General features: G+C 38.9%; 1 protein-coding gene across 3 annotated transcripts in view; it reads left to right on the top strand.

Moving 5' to 3' along the window:
• The window catches only part of unc5cb (unc-5 netrin receptor Cb), a 226,927-nt gene that overhangs the window by 144,984 nt on the left and 69,906 nt on the right, over nucleotides 1–12,037 (top strand). For all 3 annotated transcript variants that reach the window (XM_087790542.1, XM_087790540.1, XM_087790541.1), the window contains exon 4: nucleotides 1,698–1,801. In XM_087790542.1, the coding sequence (XP_087646668.1) occupies nucleotides 1,698–1,801 (104 nt within the window). The remainder of the gene's footprint in view (nucleotides 1–1,697; nucleotides 1,802–12,037) is intronic.

Here is a 12,037-nt window from a genome sequence, read left to right as displayed (position 1 = left end):
TTTTAATTCAAATTGTTTTCAATTAAATTCAATATAAAAAAAGTCATAGTGACTCCAGACATTACTAACAGAGTACCTGAGCTACTTGATCCGACTTGTACGTTTGGAATTATAATATCAAACTTTTTGTAATAAAAAACAACCAAAAGTTTTTGGGAAAATAGCCATTTTTAATTATATTATTTAAAAAAAAGTTAACCTTTAAATACAACGATTTTTTAAGTAAATTGTTTAATCAAATAATTCAACATTTGTTATGTAAAATTCTCCAAGTTTTATTTAAACAAATTAGAATAATATTCCCAAAAAATCAATGAGTAAACACAAAAAGCATAAATAATGGAAAAGTGAATCAGCAACAACCAAAATACCATGAATTATATCCTCAATTCAAAGTGCAAATTGTTTCAACCCCATTTTTTCTATCAGCATCAACCTTGTGATATTTTTATAGAAACACACTCAGGACCAGATCTCGAAATTATTGGGGTTTGTAAAATTAAACGTGTCTTTGAAAAAAACGAGTTGACCCAAATACGTCTTTTACATAGTTTCATGCATATTGTTACCATGACAACACTCAAGCGTGTACGACGGGAGAGTCGACGAGTCGTGTTGCCGTGAAGAATGTGTTTGATGCTGAACCACAGAGACTGTCCAGAGTCCGACCCTGATCCGACACGAGCGTCGTGTGATGTGAGGGAAGTTATTCTGACGTACACGAACGTACACGAACGTACACGAACGTACACAAACGTACACGAACGTACACGAACGTACACGAACGTACACGACGACCTCAACCTTTCCAGCAGTCGTGTCAACTCTGTCATGTCGCTCGAGCCTTGAGGGAGGAAACTCTCAGGGATTCTCTTGAATTAAACATGGTTTGTTTGAGCCTCGTGTAGCTCCACTATATCCACCAGATTCATGTTGTGTTGTCACTACACACACGTGTACACGTGTGTACATTAGTATACACACACGTGTGTGTACACTTATGTACAGTCTGGGAAACAGGTGACGATTACACTTTGTATTGCAATTAGTGATCTTAAACTAGCAATTAATGATCATAATGATCTTAAACTAGCCATTAAAAATAATAATAATAATAATAAAAAATACAATTCAAATACTTAATACTATTGTAAACCTGGTATCATTTTTCATAGAACAAATACAATTTTAAAATACAATTGAATCATTGTTTTAATTATTATTATTTAATTGTTTAAATTCCATCCACTTTATATGACAATTAAAAAAAGCATTTTATAATTTTTTTTAACAAACAAAAGCAACAAAAGTCAAATTAAATTCTTTGGAAACTTGCTGCTTGAGACCTTTGCTCCTGCATGGTTTTGCTCTTAAATAAACAGTGTCTTTGTAATAGCTGCAAAAGTTACAAGGTCTTATGTCTTAAATGTCTTACAGAATCTTAAAGCTGCTGTAGTAGTCGACTGTATCCACTCGTCCTCAGTTATCAAGGGATAAAATCGCTCCTTTAGCTGTGAAGGACGTAATGACTGCTGCCATCTAGAGGCTGGAGGTTTAATTGCGCCACAAACATGAACAAATGCTCTGAATATGAATATAAATCTGGTGATGAAAAATATCGATCTTTAGTGTTTTGATATTTTCTCACGCACCTAGTTTCTTAGAATGACTGAATTTTCTTCACTTTTCTGTTTCAGATTTGAGAAAAACCTTTGATCAGGAGCCTCTTGGAAAGGAAGTGACACTGGAGCAGGAAGTACTACTTCAATGTCGACCTCCCGAAGGCATCCCATTGGCCGAGGTAAGAACTTTTTATTTGAGTGTATTTTCATGAATTTGTGTTAGGGCTGCAGGACATATTGAAAAAATATAGATATAGCAATATTAGCATGTGCGATATACATATATAAAACATTTGATAATTTATAATTTTTCATTGATCAATCAATCAGTCAAATCAAGTTTTTCTTAAATCTGCACTTCGATCAATCAGTGTCACGTTCTGTAAAGTTGTCAATTTGTACTTCTATGTCTCGTTGTTGTTTACGTCTCCGTCCGTCTGTGAACTGTGCGGCGCGTCTTGCTAGGCTCGGTTGCTATGGCGACGTGTCTTGGCTCAGTATATACACGGAAGTAATACTAACTTATGATCTAGTCAAACACTAGTGATCCAGTCACTCGTCTCTTTCAACCTCCTTTGTTAAAGCAACATATTGTAAGAACTTTTCATCTCGTCTCAGTTGTTTTCTTACAAGATCGTGAACTTCCAAACAAACCTGTCCGTCTTCACCGTATGCTAACGAGCTAAGTTGTTAGTGTCATTTATAAAGTGTTATGTGTGCGTCTTCACGGTATGCTAACGAGCTAAGTTGTTAGCGTCATTTATAAAGTGTTATGTGTGCGTCTTCAACGTATGCTAACGAGCTAAGTTGTTAGCGTCATTTATAAAGTGTTATGTGTGCGTCTTCACCGTATGCTAACGAGCTAAGTTGTTAGCGTCATTTATAAAGTGTTATGTGTGCGTGTACAAGGAGGTGGATTTATTATTGATTTGGTGATATCACGACGCGCCGGCGGCTCCTCTCTGATGTCGCTCAGTTTTGGCGGGAAACCGATGCAAGTCCCGCGAGACTGAGCGTTATAAGAGATATTTTTCTACCATCATGTCGACACAGAAGCGTAGAAATAAATGAAAGGGAAATATCGCATCGTATTCCTTCTTTAAACCCCTGGACCTCACCTACAGTACTTGTGGCTACATTTTTAGGTGAAAGTAAAAATTATCGCATTAATATCGATATATCACAATTCAATACCCCAATAAAGAATATTGCACATACTTCCAATATCGTGCAGCCGTAGTTTGTATTGATACTGTATATACTTCCACCTTCACATTTGTGTCACGGTGGAATGATGGTCAGATAACAAGTCAATAATACAGCAGTAATATTCCTCTGATATCAATGGTTACCTCGTCGTGACTGAAGTTATTATTCGCTGCGAGAGAGAAAACACACTCGGTCTCTAACTCTGACGGTTTCCCTCCCAGAGATTCTCGAAGCTCAGTCCAAACTGCAGCCGAGGACAGAAAGTAGAAGCTGTGATTGACGGCGAAGCATCTTTTCTTGGGCTTTATTTTATTTTAGTTGGGAGCGAAGGGACCGAGATCTGTAAAGGGCAATGACTGACCTGGAAAAGCCGAGCTAAGTGAGCGGAACTGTGCGGCATTTATCCGGAGCCCGAAGTGCTGACGGACCAAACGGACCAAAGTTTGGGCCCCGGCAGACGATCCCGGGCTGTGATGGAGCTGCTGTAACACAGTGTTCGTTCCTTGGGTTTCTTAAAGCTTCTGGAGTGGCTCAGTGGAGCGATTAGAGTCTCAGCAGGGGGCCCAAAACATCTGTGCCTTCCAAGATTTGCCGTCGTAGTGAGACCCCGAAAGTACCACAACACATTCATACTTGTCAGGATTCAGAGTCAGCCTGTGAACCATTAGAGTGAAAAGAGTCCAGCGTTGGTTAAAAGAGATGGAATAGTTTCGCAGCTTTATTCAGTCAAAGCCTAAATTCTTCCAGACGTCTCATTTTATAGCTAAACCTAGCTTAGCTACGCAAAATGTATGGACAGAATACAAGTGTAGTACTTTGTAGTAACTACCTTCTGGACTATGAATGACATTAAATATTTTTGGAATCCAAACAATAGAAGGGTTGCAATTGCTAGCTTTAGCAGATAATTGGCTAACTCTTGTTAACACATTTATCAACGCTAGTTTAGCATCATCTTCCTGCTAAGATTTAATGAAGTAAAAATGTCCACTTGATTTGTATTAGCTAGTTTTGTATCTAACTATTAGGAAACAATGTAAAAACTTTTTTTTATATATTTCACTTAACTGTAAAAATGTGCTAATTGCTAAGCTAACGTGGCTATGGTTGTGCACACTCACTTTTTAAGATTTGATTTTAATGTATTCCTTGTGTTAAACATTAACATTATTTAAAATATTATAACATTATAACACTAGCTGAAATCATTGTAGATCCAAAATCCATGGTGATATTATTTTTATTTTGAATAAAATCAATGATTAAATAAACTGTGAAAACTGGAATAGCCAGAATTAGTTTAATGTACAATAAAGATCAAAAGAAAGACAAAAAAAAAATAGAAATTACAATTTCTCAATCAAAGTCAAAGGATTTCTAATTTATTTCAGTGTTGATATTTGTGTAGTTTTTCCTTTTATATTCTTACTATTCATGCAATACTTTTTATTTATTTAAAAGTATCAAATAAATATTCACCAAAAAAGAAAGTGATTAAATAAAATAAAAGCTCATTTTGGAAACATCAAATATCAGAAGATTTACCAATGTTTGCCCATGTTAAAATCTATGCTAACCCTTAATTTAGCAGCAAATTAAACGCATTACACTAACCCTACTTGTAAAACAATTAAAATAATATATATAAAACAATAATAATTGTATTTCATTCATATCATTCTGTACTTCTACCACAAGAAACCCTGTGTTGTGTTTACAACCCTGTCAATAAAAGTTTCTGAGTCAGATAAAAACGCATTAATTCCTAAAACTTAGTCGTTGTCGTCTTAAATTGTTGTATTTTGAGTTTCCTGAGCGACTATTTCGGTCTGAATCCTCTGTGATGTTACTTGTTTTTGCACACGTTTAGTTTCCTTAATGACTTTCTCTCGCCTGGTGGCTCCAACAACACAAAACTGTTCCATTTAAAACAAAACATTTTGCTTTATTTTTCCCCCTCGAACCGCCGCTCATGCGCGGAATGTAAACCTTCGCTGCCTCTTCATCTGGTGTTTGTCGGAGATTCTTCTCACACAGACAGTTCCTGAATAAGCAGATGCTAAGTCTGCGGTTACATATGGATCCGGACGAGGAGAGAGATCCGTCAAGACTTCTCTGTCTCTGGGCTAAAAGGACGGCAGCAGGAGTGATGAGGGAGCTGAAAGGGAAAAAAAGAAGCTGCTGTGGTTTCTTCTCCGGGCCTCGATCCCGTCGGTTGTCAAGCCTCCAGTTTGCCGTCAGTTGGCGATGTGGTTCCTCGCAATCCGTCACCCGGCGAGAGGGAAAGCTGCGCCTGAGCCATGAAACCAAACCCTCGCTGAGCCTTTGTTGTGTGGACTGTGTGCAGCAGATACTCGCTGTGTGTGACGGGATTCCAAATGTTCTTTTATTAAAGAGACAAGCCGGGCACACAACGTTGTGTAGTTGTGTCCAGAACACGGTTGTACAAATGTCTTCCACATGCATGTCAAGAGTTACATGCCTGACATTTCCGAGCGCTAATGCAGCCGTGATGCGAAAAGCAAATGCCATTTTTCCTTGTCAGGCCTTTCAGGTAAAGAAAGGTTACAGAGCAACCGACCGTTACATTATGACCACTCGCCTTTTTAAGCATAGTCAGTTTTGGGAGTAACACGTTATTAAAGGTCAACTCATGTGAAACTCACGCTCCTTTCTCTCCAAGAAGCAGTAACTCCTCATCATGACCATGTTTTACACTCATTACTTTATAAAGTTGCTCTGAAATCTGGACAAACGAGAGGTTACAAGAGTCCATTATGACGTTATAATGGCTTCACTCCTCCTCCAGCTGTAATCACGCTTTGTTTATACATCGAGACCCTTGGAGGTGGAGACCATTGATAACGCGCAGTGACAAGCCTCCATGCTTGGCTGTGGCTGTGGTTATGGTCAACTGAATTTAATCTCCAGAAAAACGTGTTTTCGGTGGGCGGGGTCTAATATTCCGTCACTTTCAATGCTTCCCCATCACTGGTGTTCTACCACCAAATACCCGATTTTCAAATCGAGCAGCTTATCGACTTTTTCAAGGTGCATTTTGAGGTTTTACTTTCTGTATTTTTGCCGCTTTATTTTTCATGATCACTTCATCGATTTATCGGCAACAGATTGTTGTTCTTCGTCAACTTCACCAACGAATCATATTTTTCCTATGTTGGCGAAAACTCTCCCGCCCAGTTTCTTGGTCGTGCGATCGATCGACTTCAGGGAACGCTACTGCCACCTTCTGTCGATTTGTGACTTTCATTTGGTTTTCATAAAGCTGCATATTGACCACAGGTTCCCTCGTGGTCTCAGTGCGATCGTCCTATTGTTCGTACGACAATAACGATAACGTTCAATGGTTGGTCGAGCTAATACTGCGACTGAAATCTTCTATTTCTGTGTCGCGGCGTTGAATTAATTTACTATAAAGTCTCCATAGGAGAAGGATTCAGTTCACGTCTTCGCTCAGTAAACGTACACGAAGTCCACGTTGAGTCCATCACAGCAAGTGGTTCTGACGGGTCCACGTGTCCAGGCATCGTCTCGCGTTCCTCAACCATCTTCAGCTGCGACGGTGGTTCACCACAGCGAGGACGTGCTGTCAGCTCTGCTGAGTTTGTGGCTCGTTTCCCTCCAAGCTCGACGTTTTCTCAACATCATCGTAATGTTCCGTGATGTCGAAGAAGAAGCCTCGGTGTAACATCTGCGTTTGTTTTAGATCCGCGAAGACTGTGAGAGGTTTTTTTGTTTTTATATGGATTCAGATGTGGCTCGACATCCCAGGGTTCAGTACCTGAGGTCATGGGTTCAGGTAGAACCCGCCAAAAATGACAATGAAAACGAGGGTTAACAGATGAAAAGTACTTCTTGTGGTTTTTCTTCACTAGTAGAGTTTGTTTGTTACTCTTTGTTACCAGTTCACAGGATTAAATTTGACTGAAACAAGCGTCAGAAACTAATGTTGCTTCAGAGTCAACAACATATGTTTTTTCAAAATACCTGTAAGACAGTAATATTCAATAGAGCAAAAGTTCCTTTACAGTAGCTAACATTTAAACAACCGGTGTCAGGTGTAGAAGAAGGCTGCCTTAGTACTTGGATAACAAACTGGCGACCACCAGGGGGCGCTAGGGGGGCATTATAAAATGGGAAGGAAGAATAGAATATTATATTAATTAACATATTTTTTAACTAGCGATGCAAGGTGGTTCAAGTGGTTAGCATGATCGCCTCAGAGCAAGAAGGTTGCCGGTTCGCTTCCAGGTCAGGAGGAAGTCAACCTGTGACCTTTCTGTTTAGAGTATGTATGTTCTCCCCGTGTTGCGTGGTACTGTAATCCGGACACTCCGGTTTCCTCCCACAGTCCAAAAACATAGAGGTTAATTGGAGAAACTTGGGGAAATTGTCCTTAGGTATGAGTGTGTGTGTGAATGGTTGTCTGTCTTTGTGTGTCCTGACTGGTGTCCTGTCCAGGGTGTCCCCTGCCTCTTGCCCGAAGAAGCTGGGATAGACTCTGCTAGCTGCCCTCCGCCCCCCTGGCACCCATAAGGGAATAAGCGGCACAGAAAATTAATTAATTAATGGCTATTAATACATTTTTTAACTATTAACCGTGAATATGCAACACAAAAAACGCCTCGATCTCCAAATTCTAAAGTTTCCAATTGTACCTGAACACACCATCTGTGATGACGATGACACTTTCTTTGACAACCTGGCTGTTTGCGCCTGATGCTAGGTAGCTCATAGCTAGCTAGTCAGCGGGAAAATGGACATGTTTATCGAAGGGAAAGAACCAATAGTCGTGTCGTGGAAAAATGTTCTGCTGAACAAGCGAAGAAATCAAGACAATCTTTTATTTAATACGAGGCAGAAAACATCGAGAGTTGATTCACAAAGAAACTGAAGATGTCCTGAAGTGTTAAACAACATGAATAAAACCAATGAAATACACTCCAAAAATTGATGTTTCTTCAAATAGTTTGAAGTATTTTCTGCATTCTGGTCCATCAGATAACGCTTCGAAAACGTCTTGGTGACCTTCAGGAACTTCTGTCCTGTGATCCAACATGGTTCCAGTCGGACACGTCTGGTGCTGATGAAGTCAATGTTGAGATGAACGTAAAGTGTAACTCGGCAAAAAAAACATCAGACTTTCAAATTTTTAAACAATCATTCAAGTGTAACTTATAGAAACGTGGCCTTCAGAGAACGTACGAGAAGAATCAGCAGTTATTTTCATGAATGTTTACTTCATCAGAGCGAGGCTGTTGTGTCTATTCCAGGAAGGAACTCGGGGAGATTTTTGGCAGGAAAAAAAAGGCTGTTTTTGTATCGTGTGGGTTGTTTTCGGTTGATTTGGAAACTGCAAGGGCGGAGGTTCGATGACCCCTGAAGATCAGAACATAACATGAAACCGAGAAATTCTCTGGCTTTGTTTTAAATGTGAATTTACTTTGAGTTCATGGAGTTAAAAAACCGAACTTTGAGTTTATTGAGTTTAAATAAAAATGTTTCTTCTTGTTCATAGATGTTGTGTTTGAACAACGACAGTTTAAATACTCGTTCAAGTTGCTGCAGAAATGTGTGAAATGTATTTAAAGTGATGAAAGTTTCATTCAGTGATATTGTTACATTGATTTATACCTTTGCTTTGACAATAAACAGAAGGTTCTTTTGGTTTTTCTATAAACTTTCTTAGAACCAAATTGTATTTAATAACTTTTTGTTACAGTTATGCTGTGGATTCAATAATAGATTTATACTTTGTTTTTTAAGAAAATACTATACTATACTATATACTTTACTACCTGAATACTATCGTGGCTAGTGTTACTTTGATGAGGTGACATTTACAGGTGGTTAAAAAAATGATGATTAATAAAATAATATTAAAAGGGATTCATGACTGAGGTTGAAATATATACGTTTGCAGATCATATGTTAATGGATAAAAAAAATCAGATTCAGAAAAGTTTTAAATTAAATAATGCAAATTTAATAAGAATAAATTAATAATAATACAAAATAAAATAGGAGACATTACCATAAAATGCCGTACAAATGATTAATAAAAAATAAAATACTTTACATTTAATTAAACAATATTCAAGATCAAGACTTTTGGCATAATTAATTATTTATATTAATATTAGGATTATTAATTGTGATTGTTGTAAGAGACTTAAGAACTCTAATAAAGAGAAGAAGAAAAAGTCATTACAAGGTAGGAAAATTAAAAAGTCATTATATTATATTAAAATAATCACATTTTCCTTACATATAGTTTATTTCACAAGCATGTATTAAAATAATTCTTTCATTTATTGTATTTGCCATTGAATTCCTTATGGCTGTCACAGTAGAATGGAGTCTATCCCAGTTTCCCAGGGCGAGAGGCAGGGGACACCCTGGACAGGACGCCAGTCTGTCTCAGGACAGACAAAGACAGACAACCATTCACACACACACTCATAGCTACGGACAATTTCCCCAAATTCTCAATCGACCTCTGTATGTTTTTGGACTGTGGGAGGAAACCGGAGTGTCCGGAGTAAACCCACACAACACAGGGAGAACATACTAACAACAGTATTTAATATAAATCTTTAATCAAAGGGAAGTGGGATTTATTATTAAACTAATACAATTAATAAAAAGGTGAAATTGCTTTTAATAACGTTTAGAAAAGAAAGTAAAAAAGTACCAAATAAATCTAGAAAAAGTGTTTGTTTCGACCGGTATATAGTTTAAATCTGGTGTAACAAGGTATAAACATAAATCCTTCATTTTGTTTAGTTTTTTGTTTAATTTTAACATGTTAAAAATCTTCTCCTAATATTTGTAAAACTCCATCTTCCTCACTCGGCGGCTCCTCTCTCTCCGTTTTCACACAGCAGCTCATAAGAGTTTTAATACTTTTCTTCTGGGGGCCAAGAATGCTGGCGGATTGTTCTTCTGCTCCACATGCGCCCCATCTTTAGAGTCCTGGTCCCGGCTGCGAGAGAAAGACCCGGGGTTCAGAGGTCACGCGGAGCCGTGAGCCGCCGACACGTTTCCATGGAAGCAGCGGTTTTTAATTCCGGAGCGAAGGGTCCCGCGGCGCGATGGTGGGCAACGAGTCGCCGAGGCTCGGCGGGACCCCGTGATGTGATGAGGTCCACCGGCTCCCCTGGAACACAAAGATCTTCACTTCGCTCTCGCGCGTCTAGAGAAACTAGGCCAGATTAATGATGGGAACGTCGGTGGGAGATCGTCTTCCAAACCACGTGTCGGAGTTTCTTCTTTTTTTTCTGACTTTTCCGATGAGAGACGAGGTTTTGGTGAGAAATATAAACGCCGAGCAAAAACCACATTTCAGCACTTTTTTGGGTTGAAATGTGAGACACAGAAAACTCTTCAAGTTTCAGAAAGATGAGGAAAATAATAGATGTTATTAACGCGGGAATGAAAATAAGAAAATCAGAGGCAGAACGTGTTTTTGTGATTATATTTATTCACTTAAGTAAGTCATTTGTAAAGATCTGTCTAGACTAGGGTCTCAGAGCCCGAGCTGGGGTGTAAGTCTGGATCAGATCACTGATAACTTCAATATGTTGTTACGATTGTTTTTGTAGGATCGATTTTATGACTATAAACTGTGTCGTAAAAGATTTTGCGACTCTGTTTTAAAATGGCGGGAAATTTAACTGGCTCTTAACAGTGAATAAGTAAGTAAGTCATATTTGTAGAGTGTTTTCCAGACCAGGGTCACAAAGCGCTTAAACAATAAAAACGATATTCAATGAAATATCAACTTAAAAGATCAAGATAATACTGAGACAAACACAAGAGTCTCAGAGAATCAAGTAGATTCAGTAGATTCTGATCCACAGACCTCAGAGCCCGAGCTGGGGTGTAAGTCTGGATCAGATCACTGATGGAAGGTCTGACCATGAATAGATCTGAAAGTAAGAACCAGAATTTTAAAATGATCCTGAAAGAAACTGGCAGCCAGTGAAGAGTTTGAAGGAGAAATGTGAGTTCTTCTACTAGAGCAGCCAGTGAAGAGTTTGAAGGAGAAATGTGAGTTCTTCTACTAGAGCAGCCAGTGAAGAGTTTGAAGGAGAAATGTGAGTTCTTCTACTAGAGCAGCCAGTGAAGAGTTTGAAGGAGAAATGTGAGTTCTTCTACTAGAGCAGCCAGTGAAGAGTTTGAAGGAGAAATGTGAGTTCTTCTACTAGAGCAGCCAGTGAAGAGTTTGAAGGAGAAATGTGAGTTCTTCTACTAGAGCGGCTCAGAATTCTGTACTGAAAAGTACTGAAAATAATAGCAACTCTTGTTTCCTCCCACAGTCCCCAAAACAAAGGGGTTGATTAAAAATATTGAATTAAAAAAGGAAACAAACGTAATTGTGTTATCCTTTGTGTTATCTCAGGGTCAAGATGACCCGAAGGCCCGTAAACAAACGTAATTGCGTTATCCTTTGCGTTGCTTTTGGGTCAAGATGACCCGAAGGCACCGGAAACAAACGTAATTGTGTTATCCTTTGTGTTATCTCAGGGTCAAGATGACCCGAAGGCCCGTAAACAAACGTAATTGCGTTATCCTTTGCGTTGCTTTTGGGTCAAGATGACCCGAAGGCACCGGAAACAAACGTAATTGTGTTATCCTTTGTGTTATCTCAGGGTCAAGATGAACCGAAGGCCCGGAAACAAATGTAATTGTGTTATCCTTTGCGTTGCTTTTGGGTCAAGATGACCCGAAGGCACCTAAAACAAATGTAATTGTGTTATCCTTTGTGTTATCTCAGGGTCAAGATGACCCGAAGGCACCGGAAACAAATGTAATTGTGTTATCCTTTGTGTTATCTCAGGGTCAAGATGACCCGAAGGCACCGGAAACAAATGTAATTGTGTTATCCTTTGTGTTATCTCAGGGTCAAGATGACCTGAAGGCCCGGAAACAAATGTAGTTGTGTTATCCTTTGTGTTATCTCAGGGTCAAGATGACCTGAAGGCCCGGAAACAAATATAGTTGTGTTATCCTTTGTGTTATCTCAGGGTCAAGATGACCCGAAGGCCCGGAAGCAAATGTATGTGTTATCCTTTGTGTTATCTCAGGGTCAAGATGACCTGAAGGCCCGGAAATAAAATATAGTTGTGTTATCCTTTGTGTTATCTCAGGGTCAAGATGACCCGAAGGCCCGGAAGCAAATGTAT

Source organism: Callionymus lyra, chromosome 5 (genome assembly GCF_982586985.1).
Source record: "Callionymus lyra chromosome 5, fCalLyr1.hap1.1, whole genome shotgun sequence".
In the NCBI taxonomy this organism is placed as follows: domain Eukaryota; kingdom Metazoa; phylum Chordata; class Actinopteri; order Syngnathiformes; family Callionymidae; genus Callionymus; species Callionymus lyra.
This window is presented reverse-complemented; position numbering and strand designations above follow the sequence as displayed.